Source organism: Triturus cristatus, chromosome 6, assembly GCF_964204655.1.
Source record: "Triturus cristatus chromosome 6, aTriCri1.1, whole genome shotgun sequence".
In the NCBI taxonomy this organism is placed as follows: domain Eukaryota; kingdom Metazoa; phylum Chordata; class Amphibia; order Caudata; family Salamandridae; genus Triturus; species Triturus cristatus.
This window is the reverse complement of record NC_140589.1, coordinates 1,081,786,647-1,081,807,344: the sequence shown is the minus strand read 5'-3', so window position 1 is coordinate 1,081,807,344 and position 20,698 is coordinate 1,081,786,647. Positions and strand designations below refer to the sequence as shown.

At 50.5% G+C, this 20,698-nt stretch overlaps 1 protein-coding gene across 1 annotated transcript in view; it reads left to right on the top strand.

The window, feature by feature from the left end:
• NUP133 (nucleoporin 133) overlaps window positions 1–20,698 on the top strand; it is a 1,584,091-nt gene that overhangs the window by 55,597 nt on the left and 1,507,796 nt on the right. The window contains exons 2-3 of the mRNA XM_085611954.1: window positions 16,552–16,670; window positions 17,095–17,198. Of these exons, the coding sequence (XP_085468080.1) occupies window positions 16,552–16,670; window positions 17,095–17,198 (223 nt within the window). The remainder of the gene's footprint in view (window positions 1–16,551; window positions 16,671–17,094; window positions 17,199–20,698) is intronic.

Here is a 20,698-nt window from a genome sequence, read left to right as displayed (position 1 = left end):
GGTTTTATATGTGAAATGAGCAGTTTTTGAAATGGACTAGACTATTTTGTAAAATGTTACAACACACTGGCGCGGGTTCCATATCATGTATAACCCCTTCGGGCAATTCTGCCACTCTAGCCACCAGCACTTTGCATACTGGGGGTTTGAGTACATAATGAAACTGTGCAACTTGCTATTGGCTGGAAAAAAAGCAAGAATGGTTGATAGTATTTTGTGTCTTCGTGCCAAAGGCCAGTCTTGTGAAATTCAAAAATAAATGTAGTTCTGAATTTGACTTTTTCATGTAGGCAATCCAAGGTTAAACAGCAGAGTGGTTGAGAGGGCAGAGACCTACTTTCAAATGTAAATTAGGGCATCTCACTGCTAATAGTCTAATATGAACCCTCCTTGGAAAACCAGAAGGCTAAGCAAGCTATTTTTAAGAACAGTATGAGCAGCAGCAGTTAAATGTGTCTAAAGAGAAATAGAGAGAGGAAAAAACAATGTCCTGGCACCTATCTTCCAGAACTCACCCTTGGCCTACAGGTTGGTGCAATTTAGATGGAGCCCCCTATACCACTACTGTGATGTGCCTGACCTTAACAAGTGCAGCACGTGCAACCCCACGAGGGCCATCAGTGCTCCTCCTTTCTCCAGAATTACTGGAAAGGACAGAAACAATGCATTGTGCATAGACTTAATTTTTTTTTTTTTTTTTAAAGTTTTTATTGAAATTAGACAAATCAAATAATACAGAGTTTGCGGCTGTGCGATCAACAAATAACAAATCAGTAGCAGCATTGTGACATTTCCGGTCCTTAGATAAACAATACCACATCATGAATGCAACCGACAACAAGACCCCATCTACCAATCCATCATCAACATTTGCCCGAACCTGAACCAGGGGGATCCCTGACCCGTGAGCTGTCTCCAGGGTACTAAAGACGCCCCCCTCCCCTGCCCTCATCTCTAACATGGGAAAACGCCATGCGGTGTACAGTACCTGACCCCAGGAGCTGAATATCCCCGCGTCGACACCCCAGCAGGACCCCTACATCTGCGTAACATTGGGTCGGTACGACCTACCCCACTCCAGTGGGAGCTATTCCGGGACTCGGGGATGGCGGGGTCGAGCCAGGCAAGCCTGCAATGTATGTTTTATAAGGGCCCCAGATGTCCCTAGGACGCGCTATCGTTGGGAGGAGACTAGAGTAGATCTCGCTATTCGTGCTGCAGAAAGCCATGGCTGTAAGCCATGTCTTGGACGTGGGAGCTGTCTTCCTCCCCCAGTGCTTTGCTATCTCCCGCTTGGCCAGAAGAAGCCCTAGAGAGGCCAGTTTACGGACATTCTTTGGGAAATTGACCGTGTAACCCAACAGTGCGACCTCAGGAGTGGGAATGAGTGTAAGCCCTAGCATCTCTTCTAGGATCTTGTGAACCTGAGCCCAGAATGTCTGCAGTCTCGGACACGTCCAGGCCATGTGTGCAAAATCGGCATGTGGTGCAGCGCATTTCCAGCAGGCGTGCGGCCGCGCGGGATCAATGGCGTGGAGTCTAACCGGGGTCATATACCAACGGCGTAGGAATTTATAATGTAGGAGTTTGTGACGGCTATTCAGTGACACTGTGTCGGTGACCTTGCAACATGCCGTCCATTGTTCGTCCGTGATAGGCCTACCCAGGTCTGTCCCCCACTCCTCCCGCGCACGATCATCCGCACAGGGGACCCGCGCCGCGCACGCCTTGTACAGCTTGGAAACAATATGTGCCCCCGTATCGGCGTCAATCAGGATGGTGAGAGGTTCAAGGGAGGCCGGCTCGAGGGGGAATCCCTGAATCTCCGCCCGGGCGGCGCAATAGAGCCGGCGAAGAACGAACCGGTCCATGAATGTAGCGTCACTTAATCGCGCGTCCTCTGACGCTGAGAAAATGTGCCCACCCGGGTACAAGTCCCCGATCCTGGTGAGGTCAAATTTCGTCAACGTTCGTCGCACTAGTGCTTCATCCGTGCCCGGTAACAGCCCATGGTTGGGTATCGGGAGGGAAGACAAATACAGCAGAGGCTGAGCCAAATAGCGCGAGAGCCTGCTCCATGCCCAGCTGGTGGTAGATACAGTTTGAATGTCCTTTGGGTCCCTGGGGACACCTCTGGGCAACACCGTCGACAGGCGACCCGGGAGGACAAAGTCCGCCTCTGGGCGAAGGAATGGGATCCGAGCATCAGGGTGATACCAGGCATAGGCATGTGCACACTGAGCGACTAGATAGTATAAATATAAATCCGGCACTCCAAGGCCGCCACGATCCTGTGGGAGTATGAGGGTCGCCCAGCGGATCCGGGGGTGTTTCCCGCCCCAGACCAGTCTAATCATGAGGGACCGCAGGGTGGAGAAGAAGGCCCGGGTCAGAGGGATAGGGATGTTATTGAAAAGATACAAGAATTTGGGGAGCACTATCATTTTAAGAATAGCTATCCTGGCGGACATAGAGAGCGGGAGCCGCAGCCACCCATCCACCTGAGTCTCCAGCCGCGCAATCGCGCGGCCATAGTTGAGGCGGATGATTTCGTCCGTGTTCAAATGTATTTGTATGCCCAAGTACCGCACCGAGTCTGAGCACCACTCAAGAGGGAACTCACATTGCCATGGGGAGGTGCCGATAGTCAGTGGGAAGATGATGGACTTATGCCAGTTTATGCCCAGGCCCGAATGGCTACCAAAACGAAGGATTTCATGTATCAAGGGGGCCAGGTTGGCCTGCGGCTCCCTGACATAACAGGATTGTGTCATCGGCATAGAGAGAGGCCAGCAATGGGCCCGTCCGAAACTGGAGACCCCTGTGGAGGTGCCGCTCTTGGAAATGCCGAATCAGGGGGTCCATAGCCAAAATGAACAAGAGCGGTGAAAGCGGGCAACCCTGCCGCGAGTGAGCGAGAATGGGCGAGATAGCGTGCCGTTGAGACTCAAACGGGCCGTAGGGCGACTATAAAGGAGTCTGACAGTCGCCAGGAAGTTCGTGGGCATGCCCATGCGCTCCATGACGGAAAGAAAGAAAGGCCATTCCAAAGAATCGAACGCTTTTTCGGTGTCTAGGAGGATCGCTGCAGCCGGAGTGGTCGGGTTAATTCTGTGCAGAACCGTGAAGAGCGTACGCAAATTCAGCGACGTCGAGCGGCGGGGGACAAAGCCGGACTGTGCGGGCGATATAATGAATTCCATCAGCTGGGAAAGCCTGTTGGCCACTATTTTGGCCAAGATCTTATAGTCAGTGTTTAAGAGGGAGAGGGGCCTGTACGACCCACACAATGTCGGGTCCTTATTCGGCCTCGGGAGCAGCACAATGACCGCCTCACTAAGAGTTGACGGGAGGGAGCCACGCTCCAAGGCCTCCGCATACACCTCTATTAGCTTGGGCGCCAGCAGATCCGAAAAGGCCTTGTAGAAGTCAGCGGAGAAGCCATCAAGGCCCGGGGCGGAAGAGCCCCGGAGCACTTTGATCGCCCCCCGCACCTCTGCCACCGTTATAGGTTCCGCCATGAACTCCTGCATGCCCCTATCCAGGAACACAAGAGCGATTTCCGATAAATAGGCCGCACGCGCGGCCGCGGAGTCACCCAACTTGGTGGTGTATAGATCTGTGTAGTAGGCCAGGAATTCGTCCCGGATCTCAGCGGGCGTTGTGCGGAGCTCCCCGTCCGTGCCCCGCACCTCGGCGATCAGGGACTTGCTGTATGGTGGTCGCAAGGCCTGCGCTAGCGTGCGCCCTGGTCTGTCCCCCTCTCCATACCTACGCGCAACCTGGTATTTCCCCAGATACAGGATCTCCCTGTCCGCGGCCTCCCGGAAGTCAGATAACAGTCGTAAGCGCCTGGTAAATACCTCGTCCGAGGGTGCCTGCTGCGCCTCAGTGTCTAGCGCGTCTAGCTGTGTCTCCAGTTGTGTTATTGTGGCGCGCAATACTTTCAGGGCCCCCGCGTGCTTAGCTATGCAGACCCCTCTGATGTATGCCTTGAACCCATCCCAGAGCACTGCCCACGAGTCCACCGAGCCAGTATTTATGGTGAAGTAGTCCTCTATCGCCTCGGAAACCTCGTGCACAAAAAGGTCATCCAGCAGCGCCCTCCCAGGGAAGCGCCACTGCCGCTCAAACCCCTCAGGTCGAGGAACGTCCAAGCCAAGCAGGACTGGAGAGTGGTCCGAGTACGTTCTCGGGAACGTCCTCAACGCGCGGAACCAAGGGGACCGGCCCGGGGAGAGGAGCCAGTAGTCAATTCTGGTCCAAGTGTTGTGCTGCCCTGAAAAGTGTGTGTAGTCAGTAGTGTTCGGGTGTCGCCTGCGCCATATATCAGTCAACGAGAATCGACGGCAAAGGTCCTGGAATGCGCGCCTTGCCCTAGGCTTAGAGTCTGCGGCCCCAGAGGTGCCATCCAGCCCCACATCCAGCAACATGTTTAGATCGCCGCCCAGCAAGACGCCAGCCGGCGCTAGGGTTACCAGTTGGGCCGCAAGCGCATTGAAAAAATCCGGGGAATCAGTGTTGGGGGCATACACACAGACGAGAGTAACAACATGGCCCATCAAGACTCCCTGTACAATACAGTAGCGCCCCTCCCTGTCCCCCAGAAACGTCTGGCACTGAAACGGGACTCTCTTATGGATCAGCACCGCAGTGCCTCTGGCGTAATTACTGTAATTGGCAAAGTATCGGTGAGCGCCCCAGGAAGCCGCAAAGCGGGAGGGCATGGGGCCATGCAGATGAGTCTCTTGGAGAAAAGCAATGTCCACCTGATGCCGATTTAAGTAATGCAGTACTTGTTTGCATTTACTCCGGTTGTTCAGGCCCCGGACATTCCAAGTCATTAACGATAGATTGAGAGGAGCTTCATTCAAACCTATGTGGGCCATTGATGCCAGTCAGCGAGTGATGGGAGCAGCAGAATCGGAATGTCACTGTGTATCAGTAAAGTTCGTTCACACATAGCCGTAGTAGAAGAATCAAAATGGCTTACCCCAACCCCCCTCCCCCCACCCAGCCAAACCACGCAAACGTGAGGCAATCCCAATTCTGGAAAAAAAGAACATAGCTCTAGGCAGTAATACCCAGTTGAACCAAACAGTAAAAAGTAGAGCATCGCAACAGAAAACGATCCCAGCGGTTTCAACCAAAGGGGGGTGACAACGATCCGCAATCAACCCAGCGCTGCAGCACAAATATACTCCAAATGTTAATACGTCCTCAAATAACCAAAGTCAAAACAGTGCAAAGTTCGGTAACGGGCGCAGTCTCAGCCGACACCGGAGGATAAGAACAGGTCCTGGCTGCCCGCAGACCCACTACCAGGGGGAGACCGTCCACCCTCATCTCCCCCCGGCGGGCCTCTGCGCGGCTTGTAGGTACGGCAAAACTCCTGCACCGCAGCGGGATTGTCAAATAGCCGAGCTCGGCCATCAACCTCGACCCGGAGCCGGGCCGGATAGAGCATGCCATATTTAAGGCCTAGGTTCCGGAGCGCCGCCTTCACCCCCGCATACTTACGCCTGGCCTCCTGGACCATGGCGGTGAAGTCTGGGTAGAATGAAAGTCTTGAACCTTGCCAAGTAATCTCGCCCTTCTCTCTGGCAAGCCGCAAGGCCGTGTCACGGTCTCGGAAGTTCATAATGCGGGCAATCAGGGGGCGAGGCGGGAGCCCCGGGTTAGGTCTCGGCCCCAGGGAGCGGTGGGCACGCTCCACCACGAAGCCAGGAGTGAAGGAGTCTCTCCCAAAGATATCAGCCAACAGTTGTTCCACAAAAACATCCAGCCTGCCCGTGGCCGTGGACTCCGGAACCCCAATAATCCGTACATTGTTGCGCCGACTGCGCGATTCCAAATCTTCGTTTTTGCTGGCCACTTCCTTCAATATGCGCTCCAATCTGTCCACCCTTTTGATCTCCTGCACCGATTTATCCTCCACTGCCGAGATCCGGGCCTCAGCCTCTCCCAAACGCTTGTCATGGGCCTGGATTTTGGCCCCCATAGTTTCCAGCGTCTTATTTAGGGCGTCAAAGCGACCATCCAGGGCCCTGAAGCCGGCACGCATCTCCTGTAGCCAGTCCGGGGCCAGGGCATGGGCCGTCGAGCCGCCGGTCGCCCCACCAGCCGGGTCCGGCATGTCAGGGGGGCTATCCGCGGGCTGCTCAGACAGTTTCTCGAACTGCAGCGTTTTCTGCTTGGGGTCCTTGCGACCCATTCTCACAACCGCCAGACAGCCACCCGCCAGTCGTGTGTAGAGTAAGAGAGGCGATGGTGCGATGGAGCGTCCGGCCAATCCTTAGCCAATCTGGTCTGGAGCACTGATGATGGTGGGCCCACCGGGCACCGGACAGATCACGACCTCACTGTGCAGCAGGCAAGAGCCACGACTCCGTGTAGCCAGCAGGGCCCCAATGGAACATCAAGTGCGCCATCGCGATGTGTTCAGCAGCCACGACTCGGCGCCGCCGGGAGGGGCAAGGGAGGAAAGCATCAACCGGCCGCGGAGCACATGCCAAACCCCGAGAGGGCCCAAGTAACGAGGCAGAGACAACCCGGGTGTCGGGCCCAGCGCAGGGCCCCAACCGCCCCCCCCCCCCCCACCGCTAGCAGGCCGTCCCGCCACCCCTCCCAGGCTCCCCGACCGGATTAGCCCGGGGCCCCAGGGAGGAGATAACGAGCGAGGCCGCGGCCGGAGCGCAGGGCCTGAGCCGTGCGCCCGGTCGTCCTCCGGTCCGCAACGGCGTAGGGAGAAAGAAGCGGGTCCCCGCCAGCCAGCACCACGGTGCTCAATGCCCCCCCCTCCGAGCCCCCCGGGTACCTGTCTCTCGGCCGGCCGTCCTCCTCGCACTCGAGTCCCCCATTCCCGGATCAGCCCGCCATCTTGGGCCTCAGGATGGTGTGGTCGGCACCGGGCGCCCCCGTGGCCCGGGAGGTCCGTTCTGCATCCCAGCGCACTCCGGGGTCTTAGTAGGGTCAGCGGCAGCGTCTGGCGTCCCGCGCCCGCATCAGGAGGGCGAGGAAAGCAGGGTTTGCGCCGGGTCGATGGCGGAGCTTCAACGCCGTGCGGCCATCTTAGCCCGCGGCTTGGCCACGCCCCCCCGTGCATAGACGTAATTTGAAAGCAAGAATGGCACACTGTGGCTAGTATATTCAGTAAACCAGACCAATTGCTTAATAAATCTGTTGTTACAATATCTTAGGTAACATTTGATACAGTCACAATATGTCCAAAGATAGCAGAAAGAGGGGCGTGGCCAACCGCCGGACATAATGGCTGGTTGCTGAAGTGGCTCCGCATCCTGGGCGCAGAAATCCCATTCCATCTGGCTTAATATCCATGCGAAGTCTCTGGCTGTGAACTGGGACCCAGATTTGCTGCTCATTGGCCCGACGCAAGTTGAGGTCAGGGACATGAGTGAAACCTTGGGAGAACGCTTGCAAGCGGGCTGTCCGGCTTGAGAGACGAGCCGGAGGACTCCTACCTGGTGAAGCTCGCACTAGTCCTCGGGGGGGGGGGGGGGGGGGGTGGTTTAGCAATACCATGTGGCACCAGTGGGCCCCGCCCAGCACCTCCTCCGTCAGCTGAACTGCAGAGCTGGTTGCACCTGCTAAATGGCTCTGGCCCCACATTTAATCGGCCTGGCGGATGGAGAGTGCTTGTGAGCTCCGGCCTGTGATTGTAGCAGGAGGCCCATGGAGCTTGGGAGTGCTCACTCCTTATGAGGGCCCCCTGAGGGCTGTGCGAAGTGGCCCAACCGGCAGATATGGCTGGTGCTGAGTGTTGCCGCCTGGAGACGGACACCGAGGCTGCATTACCTGGGTCTGCATGACATCAATTGACTGGGGCGAGTTATGAGAAACAACAAGTGAGGTACATGGGGGCTATGAGCCGGCGAGGCTTGGCTGACTGGAGGCGGGCATTGCGAATTGCCTGGGACTGGGCCGCTGGAGGCCAGGGGTCGAACTGCACATTGCAAGGTGAGAGTCCCCATGACTCCCCTTGAAGAGCCTGCCACGAAGGCCCCAGAGTGGCCGAGCTGCAGGAATACAGATGCCCGCAGAGGGGCCATGGCCAACAAGTGGTACATTAGTGGCAGAGGGGGAAAGCCGAGAGGTCGCTGGGTGTCCCTTCGCTCCTGGGATCACCCGGGTAGGCGGTGGTGAGTTCTTCTCCATTGCTATGAACGCTCAACCCCAGAGTCCACAATGGCAGAAGGTAGAGGGGCGTGTTCTACCCAACAGACCGAGCTGGACCAATATACTCCCCGAGAGACCTACCAGTGGACCATGCCAAGGGGGTACCCGGGGATCTGCCACAAGAGGGGGAGTCCCCAACACTGACGGACATAATGGCAGCAGTCATTTAAGGGATCCATGGCTCCCTTGAGCCGAACATTGACTCAGTCACCGCGGAAATCGTGCTGATCCGGTCCAATCTGCTCCTTATGAGGGACAAAGTTAAAGAGGCCGAATGCACTATTGTGACTCTACAGGTTGAAACCAAAACTTTAAACAACCAAGTTGAGGAGTTGAGAGCCAGGGCAATGGAAACTGAGGTGCTACTCGTCGTGATAATATAAGGATGGTTGTTATTCCGAAAAGAGCAGAGGGCTATAGCGCAGGCCTTTTTATAGAAGACTTAATCACAAAAGTCCTTAAGCCGCAAGAGCTATCCAACTTCTTTTCAGTCGAGTGGACATACAGGATGCTAGGGCTCCCCTAAGACCGAGTGCAGCGTCTCAAACTATCATTGCCTGTATCTTTAATTCTGGGGACTGTGATCCTGTCCTGCAGGCCGCCTGTAACAGCGCACCTCTGAAGTACAAAGGCGCAAACATTAGCTTCTTCTCTGATTGCACGCTCTGGGTCCATCAGCTCAGATGTTGCTTTGCCGAAGTGAAGAGAACACTGCGCCAACATGAACTGAAATATTCCATAATCCTTCCAGCAAAGTTGAGGGTGATGGCTGAGGGGAAGATGTGGTATTTTGACTCCTGGACAAAGCGTGGGAGTGGATAGAGGGGTGTAAACTGGCTAAAAGCACTGGGGCGCGCTACTGGCCCAGGCACTTGCAAGGAGTGCAGAGAAACAGTGACAATCAGGCGACGGAGGACAGGAATGAAGAGCATTAAAAGTAAACCACGCTAAGGGAGTTGCGCAACAAAACTGGTGAAGTGTCCGAATGAGCTGGGTGCTGTGCCCGGGGCTGCTTCTGGCAGCAACTGGTGTTCCTTTGAGACTCGGATCCTGCGTAGTCGGTAGGGCCCATGAACAAAGAGACGCTGTCCATTTAGGAGCTGATGACCGCCACGCTGGCCTGGGGATCAAGGTTAACGCCATACAGTAAGACTTCTGGGGTAGTGTCAGGGGGTCCCTGCCTGCCACGAGCCGGGTGGGGACTTTAATCTGTGTTCGTTTCCACCCCGACTGCAGGATGGACACGGCCCCTTTAAGACGGAGCGGACTTTCCCGGAGGAGGGATCCCCGCCTCTGACGTCACAGCCCGTTAACCAATTGAATGTCTCGGAAGTTCATAGCCTGGCGTCCGGAAGCAGGTAGGACGACGCAGACAGGAGAGGAGCAGCCGTCCCGAGCGTTCGCCAAGGTCTTCGACATCCAGAAGGAGGAAGTAGCCGAGGAACTGCCGCCGCAGGAGGAGCCGAGAGGAGAGCCAGAGATCGCGTCGTCCCAGGAGGAGAGAAAGCTGGGAGGCCAACGAGACCACTCTCCGCCCCGCCACACTTCAGGAGAAATGTGGCACCACAAGGTACGGGCCAGGTTACGAGGGCTCGTCTTCCCACGGGGAGGGAATAGGTAGGGGTGGGTGACGGTGGTTGCAGGACAGTTGGGTGGTTTCTTTTTGTCACAACCAGCGCACCTCCCCTACACAAGAGGATTATTGTTTGTGGTAACGGTTCCCTGGTGATCCCGTCACTTTCCCTCCCCCCTTCGTTCATCTCCGGAAGTCCCGGACTGTACATAACCCACGATTCTTTTCTTTATTTGTTGGAGAGACACATCGGGATCCCAGTCGCACTACCCCCGGAAGCGTCCCTGACCGGAAAGGAGAAGCTACCGGACCAGGCTACGCAAAGACGCCGTTAAAGACTGCCCCTTGGGTGTTCGTACTACGTTTTGTTTTGAGCTGGACTGGTGTTAATAAAGGCTCATATCCTTTTGAAATCACTACGGACTCTGGGTCCATATAGTAGAAGGGATTGAGACCCCCACCCCTTCTTACAGGTAGTTTGGGGCGTGGGAAGTAGGAATTGCGTTGATCACCAAACCCTATTGGCATTAAGTTATTTGGTGGTGACAGGCGCTCTGCAATGTTGGGGGGTGTGCATTTTCAAGTCTGCCATGTATGGATGCAGGAGGGGGGAGTTTACAATGGGAGTGTTTTTTTGTGTGTGTTTAATGTTGATAGTTATTGAGTGGATATTTTGGCAGACACTGTTTTTACGCACCGGCACACCAGGCCTTCTATTCCCCCGTAACGGGACCTCCCGAACAGCGAGTACTCCAATCAATTCTCTGAGGGCCGATAAAAGATTGGTTATGGGTACGACGTTGGTGAATTCTGACATAAAATTAATGTACTGGAATGTTAATGGGTTGGGGGATAAGATTAAGCGAGGGGTAGTGCTTTAATATCTCAAATGACATTCGTCACGTGGTGCTCCTACAAGAAACCCACCTACTGGCTAATGCCTACAGAGCATTGGATAGATGGGGGTTTAAAATGGTGGCACATGCGGGTTATTCATCTGTGCGCGGAGGGGTTGGCATATTAGTGAATCATTTGCTCCCTCTCTTGATTAACCGCACCTGAGTGGAACCGCAGTGGAGGTATATGTGGCCCTATTAGGTATGTGGGAGGGTTTTACACTAAATGTCTGCTCTGTTTATGTGCCACCGTGCCCTCACCATGCCACCTTCTCTGACCTTGGCTCATTTCTGCTATACCTGCCGGAAGGCATAATGCTTATGGGGGAAGGCTTTAACCTCACTTTCAATGACTAGCTAGATCGCTGGCTACAGAGCCTACCAGGGGCACCCCATAGTCCCCTTGGAGGATTTGTAGCAGCCCTAAGGTTGGACAATCTTTGGCGCACACACAATCCCGAGGAGTGACAACATACCTTCCACTCGGAGGCGCATGGGAGTTCATCGAGCCCATACACAGTTTTACTCTTGAGTTCCAACATCTGACTCGTGGAATCACGGACCACTCACCTGTATGGGCGATATACATTTTGGCCAGGAAGAGGAGGGTGGTGGGGGAGCATCCCGCCAATCAAGTGATGGTACTTGAAACTGACCGTCATACGTGAGGGGTTGCTAGCTAGTACCCAACACTATTTTGCTGAAAATATTCCCTTGGTTAAATCTCCCCAAAGACAGTGGGAAGCATACAAGACTGTGGTTAGGGGCCAGGCCATCTCCCTCATAGTGGAGCGCAAAAATGAAAACTTAGAAAACTAGAGGACCTTGAGCATGAGGTGTTGACCCAGGAGTGCCTCCTTCTGAAACTTAATACACCTGAAGCTAGGAACACACTAGCACTAAAGTGCAGAGAATATCATGACACTGCAGCAGAATCAACCAGGGCCATGTACCGAGCAACACAGTACTGCCTCTATGAAGTGGGAAACTAGGCATTAAGTTATTGGTTTGGCTCGATAAACGTGAGCAAGCCAGGCGCTGGGTGCTGGGACCTAATGGGATACCTAGTGAATTGTATAAAAGGATGGGCTCCACTCTGGCCCCACACCTACTAGCTATGCATCGGGGAAAATAGAGCAAAGGGGGTGCTGCCTTGTGATCAAAGACTGGCCACCATAGTGGCTGTACATAAGGCCGGGAAACCACCTGAAGAATATGCCTCATATAGGCCAATATCTCTCCTCAGCATGGAGATTAATATACTGGCGCAACTGTTGAGGCAATGCTTGATCAACCTGATTAGCACACTGGTCCACCCAGACCAGTTCAGATTTATGCCCCACCGTAGCACCACCCTCAGCCTCTGACGTCTTTATGTGGTACTGGGACAAGCTACTAACCTGAACGAACCTGCTCTGGTGATGTCACTTGATGCCACAATGGTATTTGATACAATGGAGTGGCACTACCTTTTTGAGATGCTGGCTAAACTTGGATTTGGCTATACATTTATCCACTAGGTTCAACTTCTCTATGCTGGGCCTTTAGCGCAAGTCAAAGTGAATGATAATCGCGCCAAAGAATTCCAACTTTCAAGAGGCAGCTGGCAAGGTTGACCCCTCTCTCAGTAATATTTTTGCCTTAGCCCTTGAACCTTTAGCGGCTTGATTCAGACAAGACCAGTTGGTAAGGGGCATGCTGTGGGAAGGGCAGTGGGAAGACAAAATATTGTTGTATACTGATGATATCCGGCTGTATGTGACTGACCCAGAAATTACCCTGGCCCGATCGATGCAGGTCATCACCATCTTTGGTAGGTACTCAAGCTGTACTATTAATTGTCGCAGATCCATGCTATATCCCCTAAGGGGCCCAAAGCCTCCTCTGGACTGCGCGGCAACAGTAGATCTGGTGGTATTCAGACACTTAGGGATTTACGTCACTCTGAACCCCGTACGTGCGACACTGGAAGTCGCTCCCACTCTCCCTCTTGGGCAGAGCAGCCCTACTCAAAATGAGGTCACTGCCCCAGTTTCTCTGTCATGCAAAACACCTCCCTATGAGGAGCCGGGCTCCTATTTCAAAACAATCGAGAAGGAGGTGTGTATGCTACTGTGGATGAGATGTCCTGCCGCGTATAGCCCTGTTGGAACTAACAAGGGGATGGTATGGCCGGGAATTTGTGGTGCCTAACATCCAGAAGTATTATTAGGCGGTCCAGGTCTCCACAATCAATGGCTGGGCCTTTCTTCTACTGTCGAACCCGGCGTTCCATATTGATAGGGCAGTGTTGGGATGGCGTGGGTACCCATTGGCCCTGTATTGAAGCAATGTTCAGAGATAATGGCATGACCACCTGTGGATGGTAATACAGCTCGGGAACAGCATTTCTGGGGAAGAGGGGCACCATCATGCAGACGACACGCTAGTGAGACGCGAATATCCCAAAGACCATGCAGAACCAGCCGGGGTTCGATAAGTGAGACTTTATAGGGATTTCCAGGGTGGCAACCTTTGGAGGCGAGGGGGAGAAGGTGGGGGGGTAAGTCATTCCTTGGCTTGAGCTACGACTAGAGCACCAACTGATTCCCTCTGAAGTCTAACGCTACTTACAAGTGAGACACGCTCTACAGGCGATCCTCCCAAAGTGGGTAGACTATCCTTAGTTATCAGGGGATAGACTTCTTGATGAGTATATGCTTCAAAAGGCTACATTGCTGACCTATAAAAAAAATGGTTACTTACCACCAGATGTCATGCAACAGTTGAAGAGGAAATGGGAGTGGGTTGTAGGGGTTTTTGAAGGTGGTGAGAGGGAGGAAGCCCTTGCATACGCTAGAGTGCTTGACTGCCTAGGGGTGGTTCGGGGTGTGGCACTGATCTGTCAGCCAGGCAATGTATTTTGAATATTTGGTGTGAGGCTGATGTCATGAGGACAACTAGAATCTGAATGACGATGGGCCTAGTGGTGGCCAAAAGGAAAATTGCTAAAGCCTGGGGGTCTGCTCAGCCGCCAGATATAGACGCATGTAAATGGGATTTAAATTAGTGTATGTTGGTGATATGAGTGGTCTATGAGAGCAAAGGATGTCCCAGAAAATGGAAGAAAATTTGGGTGAGTTGGAATACTTGCAGGGTCAATTGTGTACCAATGACCATCATGGACAGGAGGGGGATCCCAACTGATGACAAGGCACCCTGTAGAACAACTATGGGATGTGAGTGATCAGGGGTGGTGGGGGGAGGCATGAGGTGGTAATACAATTTTTAACAGTGTTTATTATGCAGACTAACTGGGATATATATATATATATATATATATATATATATATATATATATATATATATATATATATATATATATATATATATAAAAAAGATAGCATAAAGTTAATTCAGATGACTCAAATTGTCATCAAAATCTGTCCAGCTTTGCGGTAGTACCTCTGACAGTTGAAGTGACAATTGAGGCTGATAACATGGGGATGATACAAGGAAGGTACCAATGGAGCTGCTTGGGTAAAGAAAAATTAGGGTGAATAATATTTATATAGTTTAGTGATCATAAAACTACCTGCCACTAAATAACATTTCTGCAAACAAGTTGGGTAAATCAAGTGTGATTGAGTCACATAAGGTTATCTTCAAAGATGTTATAGTACTCTCCAACCCACATATGAGGTCTACAAGGCCTTCAACTTCGTTCTTAGTTCATTAATATCATTGTCATCAAGGCAGGAATGTTTGTTTAAAAACTCTCACTTGTAATAAATACTCTGTTTAGCGATGTACTCTGATTTGTGATGATGAAACACTTCAGCATGTTAAAGAAATAAACTTTTTAAAATGTTGAAGACACCATATCGTATTCTAACATGATGTTTGGTGTATAATTTAAAAGGCATATATTTTTAAGGCTCGGGTCATGCACATGCTTTGATAGTCATTTAATTTGTTGGTGAGAAGCAGTAAAACGCCAGCTCCAGGGATGTCAGTTTGGGGAGAATGTAAAGAAAAAACTCAGTTATATGAATTCATGGGAACCAATAATGACTACATCAAGTGTTTAATACACAAAACAGTACTGCAACATCATGTCATTGCAGATAACAGATCTTACTTTGTCCTAACCAACACAGAGGCATTGATTGTACTCACTTCAGAAGAGAGGCTGAAAGGGCTAACCGATTTTCATACATGACCTGAAGATTGTACACTGATCTAAAGTCTGCAACCAAGTTCTTTAGCTTGGGCTGGTCTATCTGAGCTAATTTTGTCCTGTGCACCATCTTAGTGTTACACCTCTCTGTGCTCGATGCTGTACTCGATTGTAGAGTTGTGACTAATCTAAGTGGGGGGGGGGGGGATACCACAGTGAGTTAGATTGTTTTAGAACATACCTGTTCTTTTATTTCAGTCCTGGAAATGTTTTCCATTCTCTACTTTGCTAAAGCTCGATATTACACCTACTCTGCCCTTGACCCTTCGGTTACGCTGGGAAGCAGACATAGGGTTGAAGATATTAGAATCTAGTTCTAAAGTGTTTAGAAACGTCTGCTTTCAACTCATTCAATTCTTTTATCTGCGTTGTACCTCTCTGACTCCCCGACATGCATGCTATGTTCCAGGCCGCAACCTCGGAGTGTCCTAGGGGCACCAGTGAGAATTCCGTGTTTTTTTGTTTTTGTTTTTTTTTACATGGTCTGGTCTTGTCTGCTCTTGTTGCCCTATTAGGCAACGGTCCTCCAAGTGGTTTGGGGGGCCACAGATAGGGATTTCCTTCTGAGTCCTCAGTCATGCTTGCTGTGCCTTCATGAACGGTTGGAAGGCTACCAATAGGTTCTTAGATCTGGATTGATCCTTGCCTGCAGGTAGCCGACTATGAGTTGGAAGTGTGTCCGGGGTCTAATGTTTACCGCTGGTGGCTAGAGCTGACTAAATGGACGAACTGTGAGCAACTGCGAGTGGGAGGCCATTCGCAGGGCGGAGGCTCAGGTAGTTGGGAAGATACCCATTTTACCTGCATGGGATGCCATTTTATTAGCTTTCCCGCAAGTGGATTGAGGAGGCTGGGTGGTTGTGGATGTTTCTTCTTCTGACTACTTTGGATGCTGGAGTGGAGAGTCCGGCCTTCGGCGGCATCCCCTAGTGGTCCTCAGATCTCACTATTTCCATACTCTATTTCTTCACACTGTTTTGGATGGGGTATTTTGGGATGTGTACATGATGATTGTGCTGGGAGGGGGTGGCACTTTTTGTCCGCTTCTATGTCATATATGCTGTACTCCTGTGGTCTTGTGGCCATTTTGTAGGGGGAAAGCACCTTCCTTACTGAGCATGTTGACACAGTTTTTCCCTCTAAGTGTACTTTTATTATGCTAACTTATTACTGCTGACTTGTCTCGGAGTTCAGCCTACCGGCATCTTTTGTTTATTTTTTTCTGCATCGGTTTAATGTGATGTACTGTAAAACCTTAATTAAACATTTTTTGGGTAAAAGTTGGTCACAGATTCTGGAAAGGAGACAGAACAAGTGGCCACTGCACTCTGGCTCCTCAACTTTGTTTTTGTATGTAAGCTGGTGTATTTCAAAACTGGAAGAGGGATTGAATTGCAAGCTAAATGACATATGGGGGAGGAGCAATGGGGCTTTTCATGGGAATCTACTTTTCCCTCTCCGTCATTATACTGCTGTAACGCTCTTTTCCCCAACAATATTGCTATAGGACCTGAATTAGCAAAGGTATTTGATATGTCTGTGTATATTTACAATATTTAAGTGTAAATGTACCTTCATAACGTTTAATCAGACTCATTCAACAATGTAATGCTCTGGATTCATAGTTCCATGTGGTGACCCTTTTAAATGATTTTTTTTCTCTGCAGCGCAACACCCTCCAGAGCAGTACAGCACCCAGCAGCCAGCGAGACAGTCCACTATGATGTTAAGACTTTTGGTTCTTCCCTGCCTGTGAAGGTTATGGAGGCTTTGGCCAATGCTGAAGGTAATCATGCCACACCCCGTATTTTCTACATGTGGAAATTGCATCATTTGCATCAGGTAGACTCTGATTTATATTTACAATTGTCTCCTATTATAGTAATCTCCAGTTAAACTCCTATTGGTCCGGGAAATAATCACTATGCAAAAGGCTAATGCCAACTCTCCCTGAAAGTGTTTATAGCATAGAGGTCCCTATACTGCCTCTGCATTAGCAGGGACAAAACAAAATGTAGCCATGAAACCAAGAAAACTCTCACTGCATGAAAGGCCAGGTGGCAAAGCATCATCACACAGGACACAAATACATACACATCTCCCCTTTCTCACAAGACAAACTGATGTAGCAGATAATAAAGTTCTTTTGGAAAGCAATTCTATTACAGGTACAGAGGGCCTCATCCTCTTTAACTCTTACCTTTTTGTAGCTGATGAAACATTGACTGTTAAAGTGGATAAAAGTGGATGGGCTTGGCTAGTCTGCAAGGAGCGTCTAATTATTTGGAAGATTGGCCACTCCTCATTTGCTAAGGTATGTCACTATTACATTTATAGATCCAGCTACATCTATACATTTTAGCAAGCTGTAATTTGTTTTCCTTGTTTGTATAACCTGGTTGATTTGTGATATCAAATGATAAAAAAGAGCAAAACAATTTTGAAAAATATATTATGCTGGTTCATCACAGCAATGTAGAAAGAGGTTACTTCACATCTTGCAGCTCATCACACCTGTTGCTAAAACTTCTTACACCTTGTTGCTCACATATATACAAGTCCTCCACAGTAATGAGCAGTGCTGTGTCTGATCTGAGATGACGTGCTTCATCTCATGTTACTTAGTGATTACCCCAGCTGACCTGAATAATGAAATCTCAACTATTTACTTTTACTTGTATAAAATGCGAATTCTATTAAGAATCATAACCAAGGTAGTAAAAATCACAGGGTTTAAGACTGTTGCTGAGTTTCAAAGTATTTTAGTTTTGCCTACAAAATATGGGAAATGTTTTATAGCCTCGCCCTATTGCAGTGAAGCGTTCCCCTCAGTTATTGACTTTATTGATAATTCAGTCATAGACTAGTGATTAGGTCAGTGGCGGTTCCTGGTGATGGGCGGACGGGGGTGGGGCCCCGCAACTTTACAGGCTTTATGGATGGTAATTGCAAAAAGCAATTACCATCCATATTTTCATTACATTGGAGTGCCTTTGCCTTCCTAAAATGACACTTTGGAAACGGACGTCAGGCAATTTTTCTTTAGCACATACGCCAGTGCGCATGTGCCAGCTATGGTTTTACATTTTCAGTGGTCCTCTGGCTGCCATGGTGCCAGCCCAGGCCTTCAATACTTGTGGTCCTCTGGGACCCCGGGGTAATGACAGGATGCAACGTCATATTTTTTAAGCACCCCCAGGCTTGTACAGTATCAACCCTGTACTTCCCGGGGCATCTTGTCAATTATTTCAAGCTCCCTATCACCACTCCTCCCTTTCCCAAGTCATCAAAGGTTGATGAGTTGGGAAATGGAAGGGGTTACCGCCAGGTGAGCTTGCAGTTGTGAAAAAACCTGATGTCCCAGTCATGTGACTCAACTTATGGCTCTGCGAGGCCGGGTCACATGCTGCATGCTCTAAACAGATACACTGCGCATGCTTCTGCGCCTCGTGCATTCTGTTTACGGCAATTCAGCCATGGAGCCGCCAACCTGAGGAAAAGAAGCAGCCTGCAAGTGTGCAGGACCTCTATTTTGGACACCTACCGTACAAAGATTTTGGGGTAAGTGGTCTTTTCCTTGTTGTAGAATCTGCAGCGGCATACTGGCCCCACACTAGAAATCCCTGGGACCCGCAGTTTTTATTCTCCCCATGTCTCTATTCTCCCCATGTCTCTTTCCTTGCAGATGTCCCACTCCCTGTCACTCCATACCTGAAGATTCCCCATCTCCACCACTTTCCTTCCAGTTTCAATGTTTCCACTCATCTCTCCTGCAGCAGTTTTCCTTCCCTTCTCACATCTTTACCTGCATTGTGATTCCTTGCCTCTCCCCCTCCAATCCATTTCCTTCTCCTGCAGTTCCATTCTTCATCCTATCTCTCACACTGTCGTTGCCCCCCTCTTACTTACTTACCTCTACATTCCATGCGCCTTCATTTCTTCCGCCTTTGAAGTGCCCACTCTCCCTTTCATCTCTTCACTGCAGCTGCTCCTCCGCTCACCTCTCTAACTGCAAATTATTTTACTCTTTTTCTCTTCATTTTTCCTTTTATCACTCCCAAGGCAGGTATTCTTGTCTTTCTCACCCGACTACGTGCAGAATCTACTTCTCTGTTACAGTTTCTATTCTTCCCCTTTATATCACTTCAGCTGTTGACGCTAACATCGGTATGTGTTTCTCATGTGCCTGTCAGTCGGTCAGAGAGGTGTTCAAAATACATTGTCATCCAATTCTGGGTCTCTCTGCAGAGTGCACAGAGCAGTGGTCACGTATTCAAGTTGCAATTGTAATTCTGTGCAAATATGTGTGAAGGAGGTACAAGTAAAAGAGCTTGTGCGTACAGCTGCGTGTGTCCATAGTGTGTTTGGGGGAAGTGAAGTAAAGGAGATGCGGGAAAGGGCATTCACAAGATGTCGAGAGAAGTAGGGCACCAGCAATGCACCAAAATACACCATTTAAAAAGAAAATTATACGGGGAAGAACCCACCGATCACCCTGATAAGCGTTAAGCTTGTTCACTTCGCTCATGCTCAAAAATTCATTCATTGCTGTTACGCCTCACCACTTTCAAATTCCACCAGCCACCACTGCATAGATTAAAGGAGTGCGCCTGGGTGGCACGGTGTTTTAAGTGGTTCTCCTCCTTTTTGGAGGATAGATACCAAGAGACCTGGTCCCCTCCTTTTGTCTTTCCCATTCCCCCTATGAAGGTGGGTGTCTCTCAGGGTTCTATTTTGGGCCCAGCACTTTTCAACCTCTACTTGTCCCCGCCTTGCTCCTCTGGTGGAAGAATGCTGTGCTACAGTAATCTCCTATGCTGACGACACGCAGCTTCTGTTTACATGTGATAAGGGCGAGGACTTTGTAGGGGAGAAGGTCAATAAATGCCTGACTGGGGATTTCAGATGGCTCAGAGAGAATCGACTTAAATGTAACCCAGAGAAATCGGAGTTAATTTTCTTCAGCTCTCCATCTCTGATCGAGTGGAAACAATGGTGGCCATCAGACATGTTACCTCCCCTCGCCTTGGTTAACACAGTCAAGAACCTGGGTGTTAAGTTGGATGACACCCTGTCCATGTAAGCCCAAATCAAGTCAGTAGCAGGATCTTGTTTTGCCTCTCACCCACAGGAAGACCAAGGTCCAAGCCCTCATTGTCTCAAGGTTGGACTATGTAAATGTCCTATACCTAGGCCTCCCGGAGTACTTACTGAACAGACTTCAGGTGGTCCAGAATGCGGCCGCCAGGGCGGTCTTCATGCTTTGACCGAGAGCTCTGATCTCACCTCACCTGAACGCTTTGCATTGGCTTCCTGTCCGAAAAAGAATCCGCTTTAAAGCCTTGGTTCTGTCTTTTAAAGCTTTACAAGGTACTGGCGCACACTATCTTAGGAGAGTCGCACAATAAAGTTCCCTGCAGAACCCTGAAGTCATCTTCACCGCATCAGGCGGTTGTCCCTAGTTTTCTCGCTCCCGTACCGGAGGACGAGTCTGGAACCTCCTGCTGGCAAGACTTAGACAGGTGTCTGACCTACTTACCTTTTAGGTAGCTGCTGAAAACCTGGCTGTTCCAGCAACAACCTTAAGATTTTTTCCCCTTTAGGAACAGCAACAGTCCAGCTCCGAGGTTCATTAGCGCCGGGACACTCTTCCTGAGTGGCTGTGCGCTTTACAAATACCCTTTAACATAACATAACATGTACAGCCCATTATAAATTGCAATAGTAGTTTCCCCCGCCCCCCTATTAAATCCCTTAGACCTGCGTTTTGGCATTAGTTTATAAATGTAGTAAATGCAGGAAGGTCAGTGAAAG